The sequence below is a fragment of the Sphaeramia orbicularis genome, chromosome 22 (genome assembly GCF_902148855.1).
Source record: "Sphaeramia orbicularis chromosome 22, fSphaOr1.1, whole genome shotgun sequence".
NCBI lineage: Eukaryota > Metazoa > Chordata > Actinopteri > Kurtiformes > Apogonidae > Sphaeramia > Sphaeramia orbicularis.
This window is the reverse complement of record NC_043978.1, coordinates 10,607,468-10,634,634: the sequence shown is the minus strand read 5'-3', so window position 1 is coordinate 10,634,634 and position 27,167 is coordinate 10,607,468. Positions and strand designations below refer to the sequence as shown.

Here is a 27,167-nt window from a genome sequence, read left to right as displayed (position 1 = left end):
CTGATGTCACAATATAGTTTTATATTATGGGATAAATATCAGTGCATTGGTTAGTTTGGGTTAAATTATTATCTTTGTTTCTAAAATGACTCAGAGATGGTTTGGATTGAATTATATCAACAATGATTTTTTTTTGTTTTTTGTTTTAATCCATGACTATGATTTTAAATGCTCTATGTCTACATTTATAAAATATTTTTAGATGAAATAATAATAGAAAAAATAAAATCTTACATCTGTAGACATGATGTGTCTCAATATTTATGTCCAAACCCACATCAGTTCAGATTAACTCAGAACCAGACCCATAAACTGAACCAAACCCACATCAGTCCAGATTAACTCAGACCACAGGATAAACATCAAACGAAGCCTGGAGATAGAACTGGTCCAGGTTTTCATCCTGTTTGGAGCGTTTTAATGTCATAAATAAATATCACTTTCAAACATTCCATTTGAAATGTATTATTATGTTTATTCTGCTGTTTTACTTGGTATTTTTATTTCACTGTTTTAATTATACAGCTGTTTTTATGTCTTCTTAATCTATTCTTGTATTTTAGTGTATCATTTTGCTTTTTTAATCTTCTGTACGACACTGTTTTTAAATGTATAGTTGCTTTATGTCTTTCTATACTTGTATTTATTTATTTAGTTTTTTTTATCATTTATTTTTTTTTCATTTTGGTTTTCCCCTGTAAGTCGCTTTGGAAAAAAAAGCATCTGCCAAATGCATAAATGTACATGTATAAATGTAAATAATAATCATCAAAATAACTCAAATATTATAATTGAACAATAAGCAAAACCAGTCAACAAAATATAGTAAAATAACACACAAATGAATGAACAAAGTGAACAAATGTCCATAATCATATCATCAATGCTCATTAAAGTAACCACAATAATAAAAAAAAAAAAAAAAAATGTAACAAACAAAAATGAACAAAGTGATGAATAACCAATATTGTGTCCCAGTATTTATGTCCATATAGTTTATAAACATCAATATTTCCTTAAAGTTTAATGGGAGATTTTTCTTCCTCAAAGTAGATGGTTAGATGTGGTAGAAAATTATTATTTACAGTCAGAGCATGACAATATTTTACAAATGTAGAGGAAGAACATTTAAAATAAGAGTCATGGATAAAAAACAAAACAAAACAAAACAAAAAACAAATTCAATGTTGAGAGAAATTAAGTCAAAACCATCTCTGATGCATTAGGGGAACAAAGATAATAATTTAACCCAAACTAACCAATGCAATGATATTTATCCCATAATATAAAACTATATTCTGACATTAGTCATTATTGTGTTGTATCCCAGACCCCTGTTAGAAAAGAAACACCTGAATTCAATGTGTCCACATACTTTTGTCCACATAGTTTACCTTTAAGCCACTTACTTGAGTTCGTTTTACTGTTTTCTTTGCTGTATTTCTGATGGGTTGACAGAATCTAACACCTGGTGGATCTAATGTTCCGCCTCAGGGTCAAAGGACGATCATGTCACTCATAAATATTTTCTGAGTGTTTAAGTTCAGGGTGGAGGTCGATCCAACTTCAGGCTTCTATAAACATTTGTTCTGTAAGGTGAGGCAGGTTTATGTATATAAAACACATTTCATGTACGAGACAATTCAAGTTCTTGTACATAACCTATAAAAACATTACAGCAGGGAAGAATAAAAAGTACAGGCATTAAAAAAAAAAAAAAAAATAGATAAACTGAATAAAACTGATTAAACTGATAAAACTGATTAAAACTGATAAAACCGATTAAAGCAATAAAACTGATAAAACTGATAAAACTGATTAAACCGATAAAACTGATAAAACCGATAAAACTGATAAAACAGATAAACAGATAAAACTGATTAAACTGATAAAACTGATAAAACTGATAAAACCGATTAAAGCAATAAAACTGATAAAACTGATAAAACTGATTAAACCGATAAAACTGATAAAACCGATAAAACTGATAAAACGATAAACAGATAAACTGATTAAACTGATAAAACGATGAAAAACTGTAAAAAACCGATTAAGCAATAAACTGATAAAACTGATAAAACTGATTAAACCGATAAAAATGATAAAACCGATAAAAAACTGATAAAACAGATAAACAGATAAAACTGATTAAACCGATAAAACTGATAAAACAGATAAAACTGATTAAACTGATAAAACCGATTAAAGCAATAAAACTGATTAAACCAATAAAACTGATAAAACCGATTAAACCAATAAAACCAATAAACTGATAAACTGATAAAACCGATAAAACTGATAAAACTGATAAAACTGATAAAACCGATAAAACTGATAAAACTGATAAAACTGATAAAACCGATAAAACTGATTAAACTGATTAAACCGATAAAACTGATCAAACTGATCAAACTGATAAAACTGATAAAACCGATAAAACTGATAAAACTGATTAAACCGATAAAACCGATAAACCTGATCAAACTGATAAACTGTAAAACCTGATTAAACCGATAAAACTGATTAAAAACTGATAAAACCATAAACCAATAAACTGATAAACTGATAAAACCGATAAAAACCGATCCAAACTGGACCCTTAATGTAACCGTTCCAGACCTGCCCTCTGAATCTAAACTGTTCAAATGCAGAACAGGTGGGTCTGGAACCTGGACTGAAATAAACTGTTTCAGCTTCTCTGTGTCTGGTTCTGACCTCTGGAACGGTCATCAGACCAGATCCAGATGAGCTGGGGGTCTGGGGGGGTCTGGGGGGTCTGGGGGGTCCTGGGGGGGTCTGGTGGGTCCATACTGTGTCTGGAGGTCACATGTTTACTGTAGATTCATGCAAAGTTTCAACGTCCACCTTAGAGTTTATTTAGAACAACAAAGAGTCTGAACCCTTAGAGACGTAGAACTGTTTCTATGGCAACGGTCAGATACATTTTTTCTACATTTACTTTTTATCACCATTTATTATAATATTATCTTCTGTTTTTGCAAATATGTTTAATGCAAATACCCAGTCATTCAAGACTTAAGACCTAGAACTATTTTAGTGAAATTTTCCTCTATATTTAACCAGATTTTTATTTTTTTCTTTTATTTATTTATTTATTTGTTTGTTTGTTTGTTTATTTGTTTATTTATTTATTTTACAAATTTCAGTCAAAATACAGTATTCTCCTTTATGTAATTCACTGATTATATAGATGTTCATAAAAGCTCAGAGTAAATTCAGAGGTTCTGTACAGAAGCATATTGCATTCACACACAAAAAAATAAATTCAGCTCTGTTTTTGCAAATTTATTTTTTTGTGTGAATGCAATACACTTCTGTAGTTCTAATATCAAAACAGAAAACTGAAGAAAAATGACTTTATCAGCCAAAAAGATCATTAACTGAACATAAAGACCAGTGTCTCCATTCACTGTCATTTACAACCTTATTTTGTTCATTTTCCTTCATTTGTCAGTTTTCTTCAATTTGTTCAGCTTGTGCTTTATTAGTTCATTTTACTTACTATTGTATTGATTTATTATTAATATTTTGTTCATTTTATTCATGACTTCGGCTGTTTTTGTTCATTTGCAGGCTTATTTGATTGTTTTTACTTTATTTTAGTACATGTTTTGTTTATTTTTTCCACTATTATTTTGTAGGTTTTTTTAAAAATACATTTTTTGTTTATTTTATTCATATTATATAATATACGTACTTAAACACGTGTCTCCATCTACTGTCATTGACCTAACTCGTACAACCTTATTTTGTTAATTTTCATTTATTTTGTTCATTTTTTATCAATTTTACTTGGTATTCAATTTGTTTTTGTTCAGTTTGTCACTTATTTTATTTATTTTTCCATATTTATTGCCTTTCGTATTTTTTCTTCACTTTTGTTCAGTTTGTGGTTTATTTTGTTCATGTCCCTTAGTATTTTGTTGATTTATTATTCATTTGTGTTCATTTTATGGTCCAGTTTGGGTGTTTTTGTTCATTTTCTTGATTATTTTATTCTTTTTTACTCCATTTTAGTCAGTTTTTTGCAGATTTTTTCCATGTTATTTATTATTTTGTAAATACTTTATTCATTTTCCTCATTATTTATCATAACCCAGTTGTGTCCATCCACTGTCACTGATCCAACTCCATGGGTTTTACCGCTGAACCAATGTTGTAGAAGATGACTGTGTTTCCATGGTAACCACAGAGCCTCTGAACGTCCAGTTGGGTCATATCTGATGACCATGAAAGATGAAGAACTGTATTTTACACCAATTATTGACATGTATGATAGAATTAGTGGATCAACAGGTATTAACCAGTTTAGATCAGTAGATGGTTTTGTTTTTTTTGACGGTTAACACAATAATACAGGGTTTCTGAATGGTATGAAACTATAAACTCTGCTCATTTTCAAGTAGTTTGCTAATTTTTCCTCACTTTAGGAGGATTTGTTCACTTTTATGCCATATTTCAAGTTTTTTTGGTTATTTTTTCCTTATTCTTCAAGTATTTGCTAATTTTATTCTCATTTTACCAAGTTTTTGTACATTTTATCCAATGAATTTTGAGCTAAAATTGTATTTTACACAATTATTTACATGTATTGATAGAATAAGTGGATCAACAGGTATTAAACAGTTTAGATCAGTAGATGGTTTTGGTTTTTTGAGCGTTAACAGAATAAATACCAGGGTTCTGGATATTTTAAACTATGAACTTTCCAAATTTTTCAAGTATTTTGCTAATTCTTCCTCACTTTAGGAGGATTTGTTCACTTTTATGCATATTTCAAAGTTTTTTTGGTTCATTTTTCTCCTTATTCTTCAAGTATTTTGCTCATTTATTCTCATTTTACAAGTTTTTGTTCATTTTATCCTATTAATAATTGAGGTAAAACTGCATTTTCTACCAATTATTGACATGTATTAATAGGATTAGTGGATCAACAGGTATTAAACAGTTCAGATCAGTGGATGTTTGGGTCTTTATGGGTTAAAAACAGTCCAACCTGAACATTTGGAGAAAAAAAACCAAAGAAGAAACTGAAACTGTCAGATGAGGATGAAGTATTAAGAGAAATAGGGGAGAAAATGGAAAATACTTGCATCTCATCTGTTATGTGACGCTGTTAGTGCATGCAGCAGGACAGTATATCATACATAAAGTCAAATATCAGAGAACGCTTACTGCTGTTTTTGCCTGAAAACTTGGCATCGCTCTACGTTTGTGCTATAAATTATAAATTCAGATAAAAACGCTTCCAGTAAAATGTAATTTAAAAACAGCTGAAATCCAAATACATGTTCAGATAAAGCCTAGATGTTCCTGTGTGATTAAAGTAAATATTAGTCTTATCAGCAGCAGACCTCCAATGTAACCCTGATGTGAGGACGTTTATGAACATTTATGAGATTAGACTGAATATGAACCTGTTTGCACAGGTGCTGAAGGCACTGGAGCGTTAATACATTTCAGCTTTAATGCCAAGCTGTTGCACATTGCAGCTAGTCTAATTTATTTATTTATTATAAATTTCTGGTCAAAAAAAGTGGCTTTGTCCAATTGTAGTTGTCTTTTTCACAATTATTTGGTATTTTTTGACAAATTAAAACACAGGTGTCAAACATGCGGCCCGGGGGCCAAAACCAGCCCACCAAAGGCTCCAATCCGGCCCACGGGATGAATTTAAAAAGTGCAAAAGTGACACTGTAGATAGTAACAGTCAAGGATGTCAAACTCATTTACACATACAGACCAACAGGATCTCAAGTATCTCAAGTAAAAAAATAGCATCATAACCCAAATATCCTTCTTAGTTTAATGTGAAAAAAAACAACATTATTCCTCCAAATAATGACAATTTATTATTTGTTTTAGTGCAAAAAAACTCCATTAAGTTATGAAAATATTTAAATTAATAAACTATCCTTTAATAATAAAATGTGAAAAACCTGAACAAATATGAACAACCTGAAATGTTTAACCCATAAAGACCCAGTGCTACTTTTGTGGCAGTTCCAAAATGAATTTGTCCTGTATTTCAACCTTTCTTATCTGATTTATTTTATAATATAACCCTCTGTATTTTGCTTTTTTTTTTTGGTGTAAATCATGTATTTTCCTATATTTAATTCAAAGATCCTGTAGATGTTCATAAAAACTCTAAGTAAATTCAAAGTTAATTATATCAAAATAGAGAAAATGAAAAAAAGTCCATTTTTCAGCAAAGATTTTGCTGACGGAATGTAAAAACAAGTGCGTCCATCCACTGTCACTGATCCAGCTCCATGGGTTTTACTGGTGAATCAGTGTTGTAGAAGATGACGGTGTTTCCATGGTAACTACGGAGCCTCTGAACATCCAAATGTGGTCATATCTGATGACCATGAAAAGATGAAGAACTGTATTTTACACCAATTACTGACATGGATTGTTAGGATTAGTGGATCAACAGGTATTAAACAGTTTAGATCTGTAGATGGTTTGTGTCACTGGTGGCTGTTTGGGTCTCTATGGGTTAAAGAAATGAAGTGCAATTTTAACAATATTCTGTCTGTTACTAAATATTTTGTGCCTTTTGCAGACATACTATTGTTAAAATTGCACTTGTTTTTCTTAAGAAATTTCTGTTTTTTCAAATTATTCTCGTCTTTTTTGTCAAAGTTTGTGAATGTAAATATTTTCAGAATTTAATGGGTTTTTTTTTTTTTTGCACTAAAACATACAGAAAATTTTAGAGTTGTCATTATTTACAGGCTGTTATGCTATTATTTTACAGCTTTGGCCCACTTGAGATCAAACTGACTGAATGTGGCCCCTGAACTAAAATGAGTTTGACACCCCTGGATTAAAATGTTAAATTAACAGGATACAAGATTTAACGTCCAGTGTATAAAAATGATTAGGATCTAGATGCAGAAATGGAAAATAATACTCATAACTATGTTTTCATCAGTATATAATCACATGACAGATAAACATGTATATGCAATAGTTAATGTTGATGCAGTCATTCAGATTGTACTTATGACATTTTAACTGATCTGGTCTGTTTGGGTCTGATTTTGCATGAGTTATTTATCTCTGTTTGCAAAAAAATGTACAAAATTTAACAAAACATTGGACAAAATAAACCAAAATGAACACAATTACCAGGTTAATGGAAGAAATAAATAAACATGAGTAAAATAATGAACAAAACAAAAGAAAATGATAGATAATCACTGAAAATAACTAAAAATGAACAATATAATGGATACAATAATAAAATACAAAAAACAAAACAAAATAAGCATTAAATCAGTAATGTTTGTTTAAATGGAGGTTTTAAGACTTTTCAGCTTTTCTTGTCAAGTTACAAATATTAGTTTATATAATTGATTAAAAAAAAATGTAGCATGTAATGGGTAATGTTGATGCAGTCATTCAGATAATACTTATGACATTTTTAACTGATCTGATCTGTTTGAGTCTGATTTTCCATGAATTATTTATCTATGTTAGCAAAAAAATGTACAAAATTTAACTGAACAATGGACAAAATAGACCAAAATGAACACAATTAACAGGTTAATGGGTGAAATAAATAAACATGAGTAAAATAATGAACAAAACTAAAGAAAATAATAGATAACCACTGAAAATAACTGAAAATGAACAATATAATAGATAAAATAATAAAATAAATACATAAAATGAAACAAAATAAGCATTAAATCAATAATGTTTGTATAAATGGAAGTTTAAAGACTTTTCAGCTTTATTATCCAGTTAAAAAACACTTTTTTATGTAATTAATAAAAATTAATATAACATGTAATGGGTAATGTTGAAGCAGTCATTCAGATATTTCTGACCCTTTGAACTCACTCACTGGTTCCTCTGTCACATTTAAACCTGGTTTGAACTCATTCACTTCTACATGTGGGACCTGGTTTTAACTTAGACCTGGTCCGTCTGGGTCCGGTTTAAATTAGTTAAAACCCTGTTTCCGGGTCTCATCCGAGTCACATGGTCACAGTCTAGTTCCGGACTGTCCGGGACGGGGTCACACCGGGACCCAGACCTTAATTAAGTAGACCGGAAGGAAGTTTACCGAGCGGCCGTGAACGTCACACGGCGGGTTCTTTATTTTCAATCAAAGTCCAAAGTCCAGCAGAGACCAGCAGGGTCCGACAGAGTCCAGCAGGGTCCAGCAGAGACCAGCAGGGTCCGACAGAGTCCAGCAGGGTCCAGCAGAGACCAGCAGGGTCCGACAGAGTCCAGCAGGGTCCGACAGAGTCCAGCAGGGTCCAGCAGAGACCAGCAGGGTCCGACAGAGTCCAGCAGGGTCCGACAGAGTCCAGCAGGGTCCGGTAGAGTCCAGCAGAGTTCGACACAGACCCCTAAAGTCCAGCAGGGTCCGGCAGAGACCTCCTTGGTTCCTCCATGGACCTGAAGGAGCTGTGGGCCCACAGGAGGACCGCGGCCCTGGTGGTCTGCGGGGCCGGAGCCGCAGTCCTGGGACTCGGTCTCGGGTACAAACTCCTCCGGAGGCCGGAGACCCGGGTCCGGGTCGGAGTCGTGTCGCAGCTGCTCGTCCACCCCCTGAAGTCCGGGAAGGCCGTGTCCGTGGCCCTGGCAGAGTGTCAGAAGATCGGCCTGAAGTTCGGCGAGCTGAGGGACCGGTGAGTCCTGGTCCGGGTCCGGGGTTCGGATCCGGACCAGTCATGATGAGCTCACGGACCGGTTCAGACACACACAGACACGGAAACAGAAACAAACAAGCAGGGTTGACCTCAGAGTTAAAACCGAGACCAGAACCAGATCCGCAGACTGAACCAAACCCACATCAGTCCAGATTAACTCAGAACCAGATCCGCAGACTGAACCAAACCCACATCAGTCCAGATTAACTCAGAACCAGATCCACAGACTGAACCAAACCCACATCAGTCCAGATTAACTCAGAACCAGATCCACAGACTGAACTGTAGATCAATCCAGATTAGATTAGATTAGATTAGAACTAGGTCCAGGTTTTCATCCTGTTTGGGGCGTTTTATTGTCATAATCATCAGAACAACTCAAAATTAAAGAAAAAATATTATAATGAATAATGAGCAAGACAGTCAACAAAATGTAGTAAAATAATGCACAAATTAATGAACAAAGTGAACAAATGTGCACAATCATTAAAGTAACCACAAACAAAAATGAACGAAGTGATGAATAACCAATATTGTGTCCCAATATTTATGTCCATATAGTTCATAAACATCAATATTTCCTTAAAGTTTAACAGGAGATTTTTCTTCTTCAGTGAGATGTGAAGAAAGTAGATGGAAATTATTATTTACAGTCAGAGCATGAAAAATATATTATAAATTTAGTGGAAGAACATTTAAAATCATAGTCATGGATAAAAAAAAATAAAATCAATGTTGAGTCCAAATCATCTCTGAGGCATTTTGGAAACAAAGATAACAATTTAACCCAAACTAACCAATGCAATGATGTTTATCCCATAATATAAAACTACATTCTAACATTAGTCATCATTGTTTTGTATCCCAGAGCCCTGTTAGAAAAGAAACACCTGAATTCAGCGTGTCCACATTGTTGTTTTTTTTTTGTTAAATAAACTGAACTAAACTAAATCCTTCTAAATTGGCAGCCTATAAATTACATTTATTTGTGATCATATCAGACTCTGAATAGATTATTATTATAAATAGAATAGAATAGAATAGAATAGAACAGAATAGAATAGAACAGAATAGCATAGAATAAAACAGCCTTTATTGTCATTGTGTGTTCAGTGTTACTCCAGTCAGTGCAACAATATAAATAAAACACCAGTACTACAGAAAATAAGAATAGCGCGAATATGAAATCACAAAAACTAAAAATAAGATAAGAAAATACAATATAAAATTTAACAAAAGTAAGATAAAAGTACAGCTAAGTAGAATAGAATATAGACATAAAATATGAATAGACACAACATTAACAGTGTACATAGATAGATAGATAGATAGATAGATAGATAGATAGATAGATAGATAGATAGATAGATCTATGAACAATATTAAAAATATCTATCTATCTATCTATCTATGAAAACAGTCTGTATAAGTGGTGATAGTAAATGGGTCTGTTTTACTGGAGGGTTTTCTTCTTTTTTTTTTTCTACATATGGTTGAAATATGATGAAACCTGTTTTCATATATCGGTTATTCTCAGTTTACTAAAAAAGTCAAATGTGATGCAAATGTGGGATTTTCTGTGTGACTCATCTGCACCGCTGTATCCACGGCAACATGTGATGTCTCCACTCTTATCTGGTTTTCCTCCCACTTGTCCCGGTGTGTGTGGTTTGATAACATGGAGGCCAAGCGTCTGAACTCAGTGTGTGTGTGTGTGTGTGTGTGTGTGTGTGTGTGTGTGTGTGTGTGTGTTTGCAGACACTGGCTGGTGGTGACGGAGGACGGTCACATGGTCACGGGCCGACAGCAGCCCCGCCTGGTGCTGGTGTCCCTGACCTGCGAGGGGGGGCAGGTTTGTCTGAACGGCCCCGGGATGGAGGAGCTGAAGTTCCCCTTAACTCAACCGGAGAACAGCGTCATGGACTGCAGGTTCACAACACGCTACATTTTACGCGCATGCACCAAATCAGCAAATTCTGTTATTGGATTAAAGTTTAACCGACCAGTTCAGAGTTTGAAGTGAAGAAAATCCAGACCCTGCAAATATACAGCTTTGGAAAGACTCTGTTTAGACTGAGATAATGTGGTGAAACAGAGTCTGTCATAAATGTGACACATAACGACATCAGGGTTTACTCATGTGTCAGTGTGAGTCGAAAAGGTGCGAAAATAATCAGCAAAATGAACAAATGGTAAACAAAAAGAATGAAACACTCAACAAAATGAACCAAATGATGAAAAGAAAACAACAAAATGAAAAGAAATGAGAGAAATAATCAGCAATATGAACAAAATAGTAAACAAGAAGAATGAAATAATGAACAAAATGAACAAAATAATGAAAAGAAAACAACCAAATGAAAAGAAATGATTGAAATAATCAGTAAAATGAACAAAATGGTAAACAAGAAAAGAGATGTAATGAACAAAATGAACCCAATAATGCAAACAACAAAATGAATGAAATATCAACTAAATGAACCAAATAATGAAAAGAAAACAACAAAATGAAAAGAAATGAGAGAAATAATCAGCAAAATGAACAAAATGGTAAACAAGAAGAATGATTTAATGAACAAAATGATCCAAATAATGAAAAGAAAGCAACCAAATGAATGAAATAATCAACAAAATGAACCAAATAATGAAAAGAAAACAACCAAATGAAAAGAAATGAATAAAATAATCAACAAAATGAACCAAGTAATGAAAAGAGAACAACCAAATGAAAAGAAATGATTAAAATAATCAGCAAAATGAACAAAATTGTAAACAAGAATGACATAATGAACAAAATGAAAAGAAAATTAACAAAAAAATAAACGAAAGAATCATGAACAAAATGAAAAGAAATGATTAAAATAATCTACAAAACTAACAAAATGGTAAACAAGATTGAACTAATTAACAAGATGAACAAAAATTAACTAAACAAGCACCAAAATGATAAACAAAAGAACACAATTATCAACAAAATGAATAGAAATGAATAAGATAATCAGCAAAACGAATGAAATAATCCACAAAATGAACAAAACGAAAAGAAAATCAGCAAAATGAACTAGAAACGAATGAAATAATCAGCAGAATGGATAAAATAATTCACAAAATGAAGAAAAATGAAAAGAAAATCAGCAAAATGAAGAAAAATGACAAGAAAATGGACAGAAATGAATAAATAAACAAGAAAATACACAAAACAATGAACAAAAATGATCAACAAAATGAATAAATAATCAAAAACACTCATAAATAAACTGTATATAAATCACTTACAGCAAAAATCCAGTTTTCTCAATAACGAGACAATAAATTGAATCTGAGGATGAAAACTAATCTATAAACTAAAGGTGTTTTATATATTTTCATTTCATTTCATTGGTCAACACTGATTTAAGTGTAGGGTAAAAACTAAAACCCAAATGTGATCATTTCGCTGCAGAGTGTTTAGTACTGACATTCAGGGGCGGGACTGTGGCGATGAGGTGTCTCATTGGCTCACCCGTTACCTGGGGGTGGAGAAAACCTTCCGATTGGTTCACTTCGAGCCCCAGATGAAGGCGAGGAGGCCGGCCGAGAAGGAGCCGATGTTCCCGAAGTATGAGGTGAACCCCCCCCCCCCCCCCCAGCACCACCACCACCACCACCCTTCAGAACCAGTGACAGAACCAGGACCGGGTCTAGCCTTGTTGACTCTGAGGCATTTCCTGATCCTTCCAGCAGGTGGCGTACCCGGACATCGGCCCCGTCATGCTTCTGTCCGAGGCCTCGGTCCAGGATCTGAGCAGGAAGTTGGACAAGGACGTCACAGTGGAGCGATTCCGTCCGAACATCATCATCAGTGACTGTGAAGCATTTGCAGAGGTGACAACTCCAATTATTAATTAATGAATTAATTAGCTCAGAGTAAAGTTGAAGGTTTTTGTATCAAAACAGAGAAAACTGAAGAATGAATCTTGGGACACACCATGTCTACAGCTGTCAGATGTCCTGTTTATGAGGATCTGACATGTAAACATCAATATTTCCTTAAAGTTTAATGGTAGATTTTTCTTCTTCAGTGTAATGTGAAGAAAGTAGATGGTTAGTTGTGGTAGAAAATTATTATTTACAGTCAGAGCAGGAAAAATATTTTAGAAATTTACTGATAGAGCATTTAAAATCATAGTCATGGATTAAAAAAGAAACCCCACTAAAATCAATGTTGATAGAAATTAAGTAAAAAAACAAAAACAAACTGAGTCATTTTAGAAGTAAAGATAACAATTTAATCCAAGCTAACCAAAGCAATGATATTTATCCCATAATATAAAACAGCTAAAATTTACTTAGGGGGTCAAATGAGTGGCCATTTTTGTCAAAAAAAAAAAAAAATTGTAATAAATGCATAGAACTGTGTTGAAATAATGCTAATACATTTGTGCACAGACTACTGATATTATTTGACAGTGGAAGCTATATTTTCAGAAATACTGGATTTTGAATAGCACGTGTATGTAACAACTTTTGCTGGTGGACGGACGTGACATTTGAGAAGGGGGGGGCATTGAAATTAATAAATTCAGTACAGAACAGCATATAGCATAAAATATAAAATAATATCGAAGAATAGAAGAAAGTAAATTAGAATAGAATTCTTAAAACAGCATTAGAAAGAGCATAAATAACTGGTGGACGGACGTGATATTACCCATGATGCTCTGGTCAGTACCAGTACTTTATTAGTAATAAACTTATATACTTACTATTGCTAATTCTCCTCTTATTCATAAATGTTAGTATTGTGGATCTAAAACAATAACAGCTGACACAAAAACACAAAATGTGTCAGTGGACGGGTGTGACATGATTGTTACAGATCCCATCATACTGATGCTCGGCAGCCATGTCACCGTTTCCACAAATGATCCCTGTGCAAAAACTAGGATCAGAATTATTTATTGTATAGTTTATCATCATACTGAACAGTAAATAACATTATAAAATTGTTATTTCTTTATAAAAATGCTAATTATTAGAAAACTGTTGATTTAAAAAGTGACGTGTGACATTCTTAATGTATGTATTGGCGTAACATAAGCAGGATGGATCAGCACCATACTCCAGATTGAACCTGTACAAATAAAACATGTGATATGTAGGATAGAATCTTGTAAGAAAAACTGAGGAACCTAAAAGAATAGAATATTGATTTTTCAGGTAAATTCAGTTCAAATATAACTTGGCCATTTGTGACATGAAAATATAGCATTAATTGTGATGAAATTGGACATTTTTGAGCTGAAAACATAGTTCATATGAGCATCAACATGTTGCAACAGAAGTGAAATCCTGTAAATTTGCAGAACTTGCATTTACCAACACAAAGTTCCTTTAGGGATTCACTTATATTGATTTCAAAGACGTAAATAAGACCTCTAAGCAAATTTTAGCCGAGAACTCTATTCTGACATTAGTCATTATTGTTTTGTATTCCAGACCCCTGTTAGAAAAGAAACGCCTGAATTCAATGTGTCCACATACTTTTGTCCACATAGTGAATGATGCAATATTTAAATGACAGCACAGAATCTGAATGTACAAACTGCCCAGATCTGTCTGTCTGTTTTGAATAAAGAGCCAAAGGCATTAAAACAGTGGATTAAAAGCCTTAAATGTGTAAAATAAATAGCACCTCACATGTCTGCACACACAGCTCATGTGCTTTTATTTCTCCTTCTGTCTGAAAAGCGATCATTTGGTCCTTGGCTGACTAATACATGCGCCCTTTTCAGTGTGAGCAGCGTGGACTAATTTTATCTCCAAAACCAAATGCTTTGCTTTTTCAGGATTCATGGGAGGAGATCCAGATTGGCAGCGTTCGACTGCAGCGTGTAATGTCATGTGGAAGGTAACACAGAAGGAAACCGGAGCCAGAATGGTTTCATTTAACCAACACAGAGAATCACAGAGCTGCACTGCCAGGCTTGAACCCCAAGACGGCAAATTCAGTTCACCGCCAGGTTTAACCCTTTAACCCCTGACTCCAGGTAAAGGTGCGGAATCCGTCTATCAGTCGTTCTTTTCATAGTCAATTGAAAATCCACAATCGGAAAACAAACAGATGATGATGATGATGAAAGTCGTTATTCAGTCATCACATAATCCAACCAGTGTCAACACTACAAACATTATCAACAGGTTAGTGCAGTGTTTTCAACCTTGGGTCTGGACCCCACGTGGGGTCGCCTGAAATTTCTAGTTGTCAAGTTGTTCTGGTTTTGTTTGATTTTGCTGTTTCCCCAACTTGAATAAAAGGACAAACGTCTGCTGGAGGTTTGGACAACTGGACTTCACCTGAAAGATAAAGACTCCCAGGATGACTTTTTCCTCTTTTTTTTTTCTTTTATTAAAGCTCAGAGACACAGGCCGTTTGGGTGCGCATACACTGAATGCAGTCACAGTCTTTAGGTCTTTAGGTGGAAAACCTTTAAACAATAAACAACACAGAAACAAACAGGTAATTGACCAACAAGTGCAAAATGCTACAAATACAAAATCACCATCATATAGAAAAATAGATATTTACATGTAGATAAAATACAGTACAAAAATAGTTTAAATTAACAGGAAATATATATTTAACACGTCTGAATAAATAGAATAAGTAGAAATAGAAAATCCAATTAACTGCACTCAACAATATTTAAACCCAACAAACTGACATAATTAAATCAAACAACTGGAAACCTGTGCCCAGGCGATTTACTTTTAAGATACATGATTATATTTACTATAAAAACATAAATAAACCAACTGTTTACCAAACAACCCACCGCTGCAGTTGCAAACAGGCAGCTTTAAGTTTAACCCTTTCACCCATCGATAAAAAATTAAAACTTACTAATAAAAATTTACATTATATAGCAGTGGTTCCAAACCTTTTTTGGCTCCTGACCCCATTTTAACATCACAAATTTCTGGTGACCCCAGACATTCAAAACAGACTTTTTTTTTTTTTTTTTTGCTAAAATTAATTTGTTTTTGATCATGTAATAGTTTGCTATACTATGTTGCAAATAAACGTAAATTTTAGACAACATTTGGACTATATATTGTAAATTTTTATTAGTGAGTTTTAATTTTTTAATTTTTTTTTTTATAAGTTATTAGAAATTTCAGGAGACCCCAGACATTCAAAATAGAGACATTTTTTTGGAGCTAAAATTAATTTGTTTTTGATCGTATAATAGTTTGCTATACTACGTTGCAAATAAATGTTGATTTTAGAGGGCATTTAGGCTATATAATGTAAATTTTTATCAGTAAGTTTTAATTTTTAAATTTCTTTTTGGAAATTATTAGAAATTTCAGGCGACCCCAGACATTCAACATAGAGACATTTTATGTGCTAAAATTAATTTGTTTTGCATCATGTAATAGTTTGCTATAATATGTTGCAAATAAACGTTAATTTTAGGCAACATTTAGGCTATGTAATGTAAATTTTTATTGGTAAGTTTTAAATTTTCTTTTTTTTTTATAAATTATTAGAAATATCAGTCGACCCCAGACATTCAAAACGGAGACATTTTTTTTGCTAAAATTAATTTGTTTTGAATCATGTAATAGTTTGCTATAATATGTTGCAAATAAAAGTTAATTTTAGGCAACATTTAGGCTATATAGTGTAAATTTTTATTAGTAAGTTTTAATTTTTCAATTAGTAGAAATTTCAGGCGACCCCATTTGAATTCCAGGCGACCCCATGTGGGGTCCCGACCCCAAGGTTGAAAATCACTGTTATATAGCCTAAATGTTGTCTAAAATTAACATTTATTTGCAACGTAGTATAGCAAACTATTACATGATCAAAAACAAATTAATTTTAGCCAAAAAAATGTCCCTATTTTGAATGTCTGGGGTCACCAGAAATTTGTGACGTTAAAATGGGGTCAGGAGCCAAAAAAGGTTGGAAACCACTGTGTTAGAGACTGAAAAGGCCCAGGCAGAAGCAGAATTCTTCTATTAATGCCTGTCCTACAGAACAAATTCAGTTACCCAGTGTTCAGTATAGGAAAAAGAAAAAAAAAACAATAATACGTACAACCAAACAAACAAGCAAAAACATAAACAAGTGAAACTAAACCAGAGAAATAGAAAACTTAACAAACCAAATTAATGGTAATTTAATGTAGAGTTGAAAATAAATTATTTACTTATTACTTCTTAGATCTTAACAATTGTATCCTTCAAAAATTGCCCTACGGACCATTTTTTAAATATCAAAAATGAGCCACACATTCTTAAATGACTCATTATTTCATTATTCATGTACAAATAAAAAAAACAGTTGTTTCCCGTTCTTTCGATTGTATGCACAAATTAAAAATAGGAAATAATCAAATGTGGGGTTTCGTGTTGACATTTTTGATGTCTGATTTGGTATGACCCTAAAATTACTGACTTCTTCATGTGTTACTGAAGTGTCTTCTCCTTAGATTGTCTACCATGGACCCACTGTATTAGACAAAACAACAACAACTGGAAGATCCTGTCCATTTTTTCAGCTGTCATGTCATCCTCCTTCACAGTAACGTGTTTGCTACCTCTGAATTACACCAAATTCTCCATTATCGTAGAATGCATTAGACAGAATACTAGCAAACCCACGACTGCCCAGAACAACACACCAACAAGTCAGGAACTTCTGGGTCAAACCAAATCAGATATCAAAAATGTTAACATGAAACCCCACATTTGGTCCATTTGCTTATTTCCATTTTTTAATTTGTGTGTACAATCGGAAGAATGAAAAACTAATTTTTTTTGTTTTGATCTCTACATGAATGATGAAATAAGTTGTTTTCATTCTTTCGATTGTACGCACAAATTAAAAATTGGAAATAATCACGTGTGGAGTTTCAGGTTGACATTTTCGATATCTGATTTGGTATGATTCTAAAATTACTGACTTCTTTGTGTCACGTTGTCTGCCATGGACCCACTGTATTAGACAAAACAACAATACCTGGAAGATCCTGTCCATTTTTTCAGTTGTCATGTCGTCCTCCTTCACAGAAACGCGTTTGCTGCCTCTGAATAACACCAAATTCTCCATTGTCGCCGAATGCGTTAGACAGAATACTAGCAAACCCACGACTGTCCAGAACAACACACCATTGAATCCATGGATTAAAAAAAAAACAACACAAAAATCATTGTTTTGTTTTTTTTGTCATTTAAATATTTATTGGTTTTATCATATTTTCAATCATTTACAAAAAGTGAAAAAAACAATGACAAAAAAAGACAAAAAGGAAAACAATAAACAAAACTACCCGCAATTTTAAAAGGCAGCTGCAAACCCCCCCCCCCCTTCAGCACCCCCACAATTCTCATACACATATACTGGAAGATCCTGTCCATTTTTTCAGTTGTCATGTCGTCCTCCTTCAGTAGTTTATGTTTTGGCTCTTTTTTTTTTTTTCTAAATCAGTCCAGCTGCTTTTTGACACCTGGTTGAACTCCATAAAGCAGTTCCATGGTCAAAATTCAGTAAAAACACAGTTTAAAAAAATAAAATGAAATTCACCACAACACTGTAAACAACAGTAAAAACAAAACACAACAAGAAAAAAAGGGGAAAAAAATGGAGAAAAAAAAGCTCAAACAGTCTATTTTTATCAACGTGATATCATGAAATCACATAAATACACACGCCACTTCTAACTTTTGGCACTTTGACACTTTTGGCGTGTTATCTGTACCAAGGTTATTATCATTAACGAAAAGTTAACGAAATGATGAAAACTAGAACTGAAAAAAACATTTTCATTAACTGAAATAAATAAAAACTATAATTAAAAGAAAAAAATGAAAACTAACTGAAACTGTATTGTGTGTTTACAAAACTAACTAAAACGTATAAAAATTATGGATGAAATTCCCTTCGTTTTCGTCTTTGTCAGATTGATATAAAATTGATTTATTTTGCTCATGCAGTTTTAGCCAACGGCACTTCACGATCCATCTCTTCTGGTCACTTGTGGTTTCCAGTCGTCTTCTGGTCCCCACTCTACCTGGAAACATGGAGACTTAAGTTGGGAGAAAGCAGCAGAGTCCTGTATGAGATTAGTTTGAATGTAAAATAAAAGATATGAAAAAACTAAACTAAAACTAAGCATTTAGAAAAAAAACCCAAAACTAATAAAAACTATCAAACCTGCTCTAAAAACGAATTAAAACTAACTGAATTAGAGAAAAAAAGTCAAAACTAAATAAAATTAAACTATAATGAAAAATCCAAAACTATTAGAACCTTGCTCTGTACGCATTATAAGTTTTCACGTGTATGTTCACACCATCTCAGATACCACACACTGAGGTTTATGGTTATGTGAGCTGGAGATCTTAGCGTAAACTGACACCCGATCAAATAGTGTTGAATAACATGTGAAAGGACAAAAATTTGTACGTATAACACGCCAAATGCCATAAGAACTGGTGTGACATACGTGATTTCATGAAGTCAGTCTCACTCACTGTTCTGTGTTTCACCCCCCATTCCACAGGTGGTGGGGGGTGAACTGAGCATGCTCAGATGTCTAAGGTCTATTCTATCAGCATGATTAGAAATTTTTCCTTTTGAGCAAACGGTTGAATTTGTATGAATATTTAAAATAAATCATACCTTCAGAGCGCTCACCTCAGACACATCAGGGGTTAAAGGGTTAAACCCATATTTAGATGGAACCTGTTTGATTGTTTATGTTGGTTTTAATCCGTTTACATGTTTCACTTCACTTGTCTGGGTCTAACTTTAAACTCGTATCGTTGTCAGATGCATTTTCACGACCGTTGACCCTGAAACTGGCATCATCAACAGAAAGGAGCCTCTGGAAACGCTGAAAAGGTGAGTGAGATGAGACTGAATAACAGTCTGTTCAGTTTGTTGTTGTTAGAGAAGCTTCATGTTTAGTTTATTATCATGAAGTGAGTTCCATTCTGCATTTTAGACTGACGAGAAAAGATAAGTTTGTCAGAGATCCTCATGTCAGAAGTTGTTGAAGGGGTGACGACCTCAGCTCAAAAATGTAATGTAAAAGTATTTTATTAAAGGTTAAAAAGTCCCTGTGTTGACCTTACAGGGTAATCCAGTCTGTATTTACTCATCTTTAACTGTCATTTAAAGGGTAAACCCCTGAAAATGACTGAACATTTCATATTTTTGAGCAGAACTGAAGTGGTTCAAGAAATTAATGCAGAGAAAATATTGATATTTGAGGATTTTATATAAACAGAGGATATGAAAAGCGTCAGTAGTGTGTAATAGAACTGTGAAAGTAACTAACATTAGATTAAAAATGTCAAACAGAAACATTCATGTCATAAACCTGTAATACAGACATGATGATCAGCAAATCAAGTAAAAAAAATGAGAAAACTGACCTGAATTTATTTATTTATTTATTTATTTATTCATTTTTATTTTTATTTTTTAATTTCGAACATGCAAAGAAACTAAACAAAATGAAGCAAATGAAAACAAAAACAAAATAACATTTAAATGAACAGAATCTATCTTCAAGTACGTACAAGTATGAATTTTGCATGTGGTCGAAAGGGAGTAGGAAGAAGTATAAACTTATTTAATCCAACCCCTCAGTGCTTTTACACCTTTATCACTAACTTAATACAACAATCAAACAACACATCTTTCGCAGTTTTAGCACCGAACCACAACAAATGCATAATGCAGTAACTGAGCCGTACACAACAGTATGTTCATGGCAGTACAGTCATACAGACTCAACAGTTTAACAGTTTTCTCCAATAATTACAGCATATTTATCAATACAACATCGTCCATAAACCACCAGGCCTCATTATCATTATTCAATACTGTACCTCCCAAGAATCAATTCTTTATATCTTTTTTATCTTTTTCTTTTTTATATCATTTTATTGTGTGTTAAGCTAACACTTAGCATTAGCTCGCCTCCTATACTCCTGTAACCCCATCCCCTTTTGTCCATATATGGTCTCTTCTGGCTCAAAGAAGCTAACATATGGATGTAGTTGTTGGAGTAAAAGTATACAGAGCCAGTACAGGTTAAGAGCTCCCCCTTCAGGTGGGGAGGGAGAAGAACATGTAATGACGTCAGAGTCAGAGTCAGTTCTAGGTTTATTTACCAATAACTGATCAATAATATGTGTCTCACTCTATATTATTCATCTCTTATGGAGGTAATTGTATTTTAACACATTGTTTTTGAAAGTTTAATTATTTGTCTTGGAGATCTGATGTGATTTTAGTGATTATAGTGAGCGTTAGTGTTAGTTGTACTGATTTTCCAACACGATGTGATGGAAAATGAGGATGTGAAGAATTAACAGGTTCAGTGTGTTGTATGAGTCTGTCTGTACAACTGTCATGTATCAGACACAGAATACTTTAGTAATCCAAGGGGAAATGATTGTGCATTACAGTTGATCCATACAAGTATATTAAAAAGTAACAGGAAAGAAATGATTAACACTATCAATCAATCAATCAATCAATCAATCAAATGTTATTTATACACCACATCATCACAAAGGTTATCTGATGACACTTTACATTTAGAGCTGGTTAAAATCAGCCTCTTAACCACTACAGAAACAAACACACATACACACACACACACACACACACACACACACACACACACACACACACATACATATATATATATATATATATATATATATATATATATATATATATATATATATATATATATATTTATATTTATCTTACTGGCCAGACCAGTAAAATAATAACAGTGAAAAAATTAAATTACATGATGAAAATGTTTATATTTTATCAGAATCCAGGGGGATGAATTTTATCATATTTGGGACAAATGGGTTAAGTTTGTGTCCTCTCGCCGCCCAGAATTTGTATCACTCCTCTGAAAATTTCTTCTTTATAATCTCCCTGTGTTTATTGTTTGCTTATGTTTTACTTTTGCATAAACATGTGTAATGTTTGAAGAACCCAGAGGTGTTGAAAGCTGTGACTGCCTTTTTTTTTTTAAGTGAGAAATACCAAAAATGTAAGCACTCAGTTCATGTTAGTTTTTTTTTTTTTTTTTGGTTTTTTTTCTGTTTGATACTTTAGTATGTATAAAATAAGAAATACAAAAAAGGATTCTAATAGATATCATATGTATGAATGGTAATGCTGAGATATCTTGCTCCTTTTCCAGTAAAAACAAAAAAAAAAGAAAAGGTTTATATTTACAAACTATCCTTTATAAATAACATGAACAATCATGAACAACCTGAAATGTTGTCTAATAATGTACACACATGTACTTTAAAACATACAGATCCCAGTGGATCTAAAAATACACAAAACATTTCAGGTTGTTCATATTTTATTCAGGTTATTCACTTTTTATGAAAGGATAGTTAATGAATGTAAACATTTTCATGTAATTTTACTTTTTTACACTAAAATAAAGTAAAAATAATCGAGTTATTATGATCTAAAGTGGATCAGACCATTAAGATATTAATCATAATAGTCTATAAATAATGACAACTACACATTTTTGGAGTTTGTTGTATTTACATTTACCAACTGTCCTCTCAGAAACAACGAATAACCACAACAACTGGAAATGAAAGAAAAATAGGTACATTTTAACACTATTATGCTTCAACTCTTTATTTACACATGTGCATTTCAACACAAAACATTTAGTAAAAGGCATAATATTGTTACAATTTTAGATTCAGTTCCATTAAATTTAAAAACCTTTATTTGGTCTGTATGTGGAACCTGAATTCAACTGACTTTGACGTCCTGGATTGTTGATGTGTGCAAGGTATTTTTTGCATTTTACAAATTTTCTAATCTTTGGTGGGCTGGTTTTATATATAAAACATGCTATAAAAACACAATTAGAATTTACAGATTAGATTTACGAAACTGACTAAAAGGTGTAAAATTTATGGATAAAATTCCTTTCGTTTTAATTCTTTTGTCAATATCTGATTGATACGAAATTGATTTATTTCACTCGAGCAATTTTAGCTGTATGACACTTCATGGTCTGTCACGTGGTTTAGAGTCGTCTTCTGGTCCGAACTGTACCTGGAAATATGGAGGCTGTAACAGCAGAGTCCTGTGTGGAATTTATGTGAATATGACGGCGATGTGGAGAAAACATATGAAAAAACTAAACTAAAACTAAGCATTTAGAAAAAAACAAAACCTAATAAAAACTAGCAAACCTGCTCTAAAAACCTATTAAAACTAACTGAATTAGAGAAAAAAAAGTCAAAACTAAATAAAACTAAACTATAATGAAAAATCCAAAACTATTATATCCTTGGTCCACATCCAGTTTTTTTTTGCTTCCGATCCGATTTTTTTTTGGGTTAGTTTTGCACATACCGATCTGATACCAATCCAATACCAACTTTTTACAATAACATTTTGATTTAAATCTGGACTCATTATTTCTAGGTTGTTATTCTATTATTTTACTGCAGATCCCAGTTGGGCTGAATGTGGAACCTGAACTAAAACAACTGTAGTCACTTTTCCATCGAACATCTGCGCAAAACTTTACCGATATTTACTAAATATCGAAAAAACAGAAGTGCATAATGTCAGTTTTTCCATTAAATCACAAATGCGATGATTTGTTTATTTATTATTGCGAGATGTCACCAGAAGTCATTCCATAAACATGGTGACAAACGTAAATATGGTGTTTATTTACAGATATATTTATTATTCTATATTCCCCCTCTATCTCCTACTAAATTAAAAAATGATGGGGTTTCCTGGTGTGTCCACACATACCCACACATGTGTCTTCTTCTTCTTTGCTTGTTGTAACGTACGTCAACAGCCGTTTTTTTTAATTCACCTGACTCTAGTCTACCATATATATACAGGGTGGGGAAGCAAAATTTACAATGAACATTTAGTTGTTTTTTCTCAGCAGGCACTATGTCAATTGTTTTGAAACCAAACATATATTGATGTCATAATCATACCTAACACTATTATCCATACCTTTTCAGAAACTTTTGCCCATATGAGTAATCAGGAAAGCAAACGTCAAAGTGTGTGTGATTTGCTGAATGCACTCGTCACACCAAAGGAGATTTCAAAAATAGTTGGAGTGTCCGTAAAGACTGTTTATAATGGAAAGAAGAGAATGACTATGAAGTGAAGGAAGCAACGAAAAACATACTAAAGCTTTTATTAAAGCTCTCAAATCCAAAATCCTAAAGGATCCAACCAAATCCATGAGAAAAATGGCAATTGAACTTGAGGTAGACAACAAGAGCGTTAGAAATGCAGTAAAATATGATTTGAAGTTAAACTCTTACACAAGAACACCAGAACACTTGTTGACAACAGCTATGAAGGAAAAGAGATTGGAAAGGTGCAAGAAAATTATTACATGGTTCAAGAAAAAGTCCTCCGTTGTAACGATCTTTTCAAATGAAAAGATCTTCACTGTCCATGCTGTTCTGAACCGCAGAAATGACAGACTTCTCGCAAAATCGAAAGCCGAGGTTAAGGGGACATTCAGAACAAAACATCCTGCTCAAGTTATGGCTTTTGGTGTTGTGGCTTCCGATGGAAAGAAAATGCCTATAAAATTCTACAAAGCTGATGAAAATATCAATGTTAATACTTACTACAAGACTCTGAGATACCAGGTACTACCATGACTTAAAGCAAACTACCCAGATGGAAATTATGTATGGACACAGGATGGTGCTCCAGCCCACACAGCTAGAAAAATACAAGATTTCTGCAAATCCAACTTTAGCAATTTTTGGGAATCATGTTTATGGCCGCCTTCTAGCCCAGATCTAAACCCTCTGGATTCTGCTATTTGGGGCGTTTTAGAACATGCTACCAATAGAACATCACACAGCAATGTCGACTTTCTTAAAGATACTATTAAAGAAGAATGGGAGAAGTTGTCACCTGAATATTTGAGGAACACTTGCACAAGTTTCAGGAAGCGTGTGAAGGCAGTTATTGAGAAAGAAGGAGGACACATAGAATAAAAACATTTTCTATTATGTCAATTTTCTCGTGGCAAATTAATTCTCGTGACTTTCAATAAACTAATTGGTCATACACTGTCTTTCAATCCCTGCCTCAAAATATTGTAAATTTTGCTTCCCCACCCTGTATAAAATACCATGATACCTAATAATAATAATAATAATAATAATAATAATAATAATGTAGAACTAACTCATGCTTTTGTTTTTGTTTGTTGTTGTTTTTTTCCAGTTATCGTATGTGCGACCCGTCTGAGAAACACATCTACCAGTCGGCGCCGTTGTTTGGTCAGCTGCACACGGTCAAACAGACGGGGATCCTACAGGTCGGAGACGTGGTCTACAAGATCAGCCGCTAAAAGAGCGACTCAGACACGGAAACGGAGCGTAAAGCATTCACACACTACGACGTCTTAGTATCAGTGGATAAACGACCATGTCACCCATAGAATATATAGTTTATCTACAGGAATAATACATGCACCAATATGTACTTCTATATATGACACCGAAAGATACTAACTGTGAATTTAAACTTGTGCTAATTAAATGTCATTAAACGCATTCGGTTTCAGTCTTAAATCTGTTCACATTAAAGACGGGGATTCTACAGCAGATTAGTTCATTTTACCTGGAAATTATAGTTGAAAAGAAATACTTCCTGTCCAAATCAGCTGAAATGTAATATGTGAATGATCAAAACTCATCCATCCATCCATTCATTCATTCATTCATTCATTCATTATCCAGTGTGTTTATTTCCACATCTGTGTATATGACAGTCTTAACTACATCTCATCATTGGAAAAGTCGAACCTTATTCAACTCGGTCCATATTTTTAACAGCTGAATATTTTCATCTTTCAGCTGTTTCCTTCAAGATCAGCCGAATGGAATCTGGAATATAATGTTTTGTAGCAGTTCAAGAATTAAAAATCTATTGAATTTCTACTCTGGTGCTGATTTTTGACAAATACATCTGATCTTGAATTTCCTTAATATCTATATTTTTTATATCTATATTTTTTCTGTCAGAAGCTCTGAGTTTAACATCTTTGTTGCATTTTGTCCATAATTTTCAACATGTTGCATATTTTACATCTTTTACATCTTCTTGTTGCATCTTTTATGTCTTTTTGACCTTTCCATCTCTTACCTCTGCATTTTACATCTAAACATGTTGACGCTCTTCCAGAGAACTTAACTGATATTTTAATTGGGGAAAATAAACCATTGTACCATTTTATGATTGAATAATAAATTTATCTTAAATGACAATATTTGCATTTATTATTTAAGTGAAATGTGGTCAGTATGTTACAAATAAACATAAACAGACACCTTATCTTAACTTATCTTAATTTATCTTATGTTAAATGACAATATTTGCATTCGTTGGTGAAATGTGGTCAGTATATTACAAAATAAACATAAAAACAAGCACCTTATCTTAAATTATCTTAAGTTATCTTAAATTATCTTAAATGACAATATTTGCATTTATTATATAGGTGAAATGTGGTCAGTATGTTGCAAAATAAATATAAAAACAAGCACTTTATCATAAGTTATCTTAAATTATCTTATCTTAAATTAACTTATTTTAAATAACAGTATTTGCATTTATTATGTAAGTGAAATGTGGTCAGTATGTTGCAAAATAAACATAAAAACACATCTTAAATTATCTTATCTTAAATTATCTTAAATGACAATATTTGCATTTATTATATTGGTGAAATGTGGTCAGTATGTTGCAAAATAAACATAAAAAGAAGCACCTATCTTAAATTATCTTAACTTAGCTTAAATTATCTTATGTTAAATGACAATATTTGCATTTATTATACAAGTGAAATGTGCTCAGTATGTTACAAAATAAAGATAAAAACAAACACCTTATCTTAAATTATGTTATCTTAAATGATCTTAATTTAGTTTATCTTAAATGAAAATATTTGCATTTATTATATGGGTGAAATGTGGTCGGTATGTTTAAGTTATCTTAAATTATCTTAGCTTAAATTGTCTTCTGTTAAATGACAATATTTGCATTTATTGGTGAAATGTGGTCAGTATGTTCCAAAATAAAAGTATTCATTTCATCCATAAACAGTAGAACCAGTTGTATTTTAATTAGTTTTTCCAGCTGTTTACTGTATATTTAGGGCCTTCATTTCCATCCAGAACAGTTTGTTCATAGATAAAACCAAACAGAAACACTAATTACACTCAGACGTGGCTGTAACTTAAAGGTAAAGGTTGGTTTTAAAGGTTAATGTGAGGCGTCTGAAACCACACGACCCCAGGGAATTACAGACCACCGCACACTAATGACACTTTTCTACTTAAAGGTCACCGTTTCAGCTCCGATTGTGAGGCCTTTGACCCAGAAAAGGA

General features: G+C 32.9%; 1 protein-coding gene across 2 annotated transcripts; it reads left to right on the top strand.

Annotated features, from left to right (window-relative positions):
* Positions 1-8,051: 8,051 nt before the first annotated feature.
* On the top strand, positions 8,052-25,331 carry marc1 (mitochondrial amidoxime reducing component 1). Of its 2 annotated transcripts, none has more exons than XM_030125878.1 (7): positions 8,052-8,675; positions 10,455-10,625; positions 12,139-12,301; positions 12,420-12,560; positions 14,525-14,586; positions 19,519-19,590; positions 25,000-25,331. In XM_030125878.1, exons 1-7 carry the CDS (start codon positions 8,437-8,439, stop codon positions 25,124-25,126), a joined length of 975 nt encoding a protein of 324 aa, XP_029981738.1. In that variant the 5' UTR covers positions 8,052-8,436; the 3' UTR covers positions 25,127-25,331. The 2 variants fall into 2 exon arrangements, with proteins under 2 accessions (XP_029981738.1, XP_029981737.1); XM_030125877.1 differs by having other exon boundaries at positions 12,417-12,560.
* Positions 25,332-27,167: the final 1,836 nt, after the last annotated feature.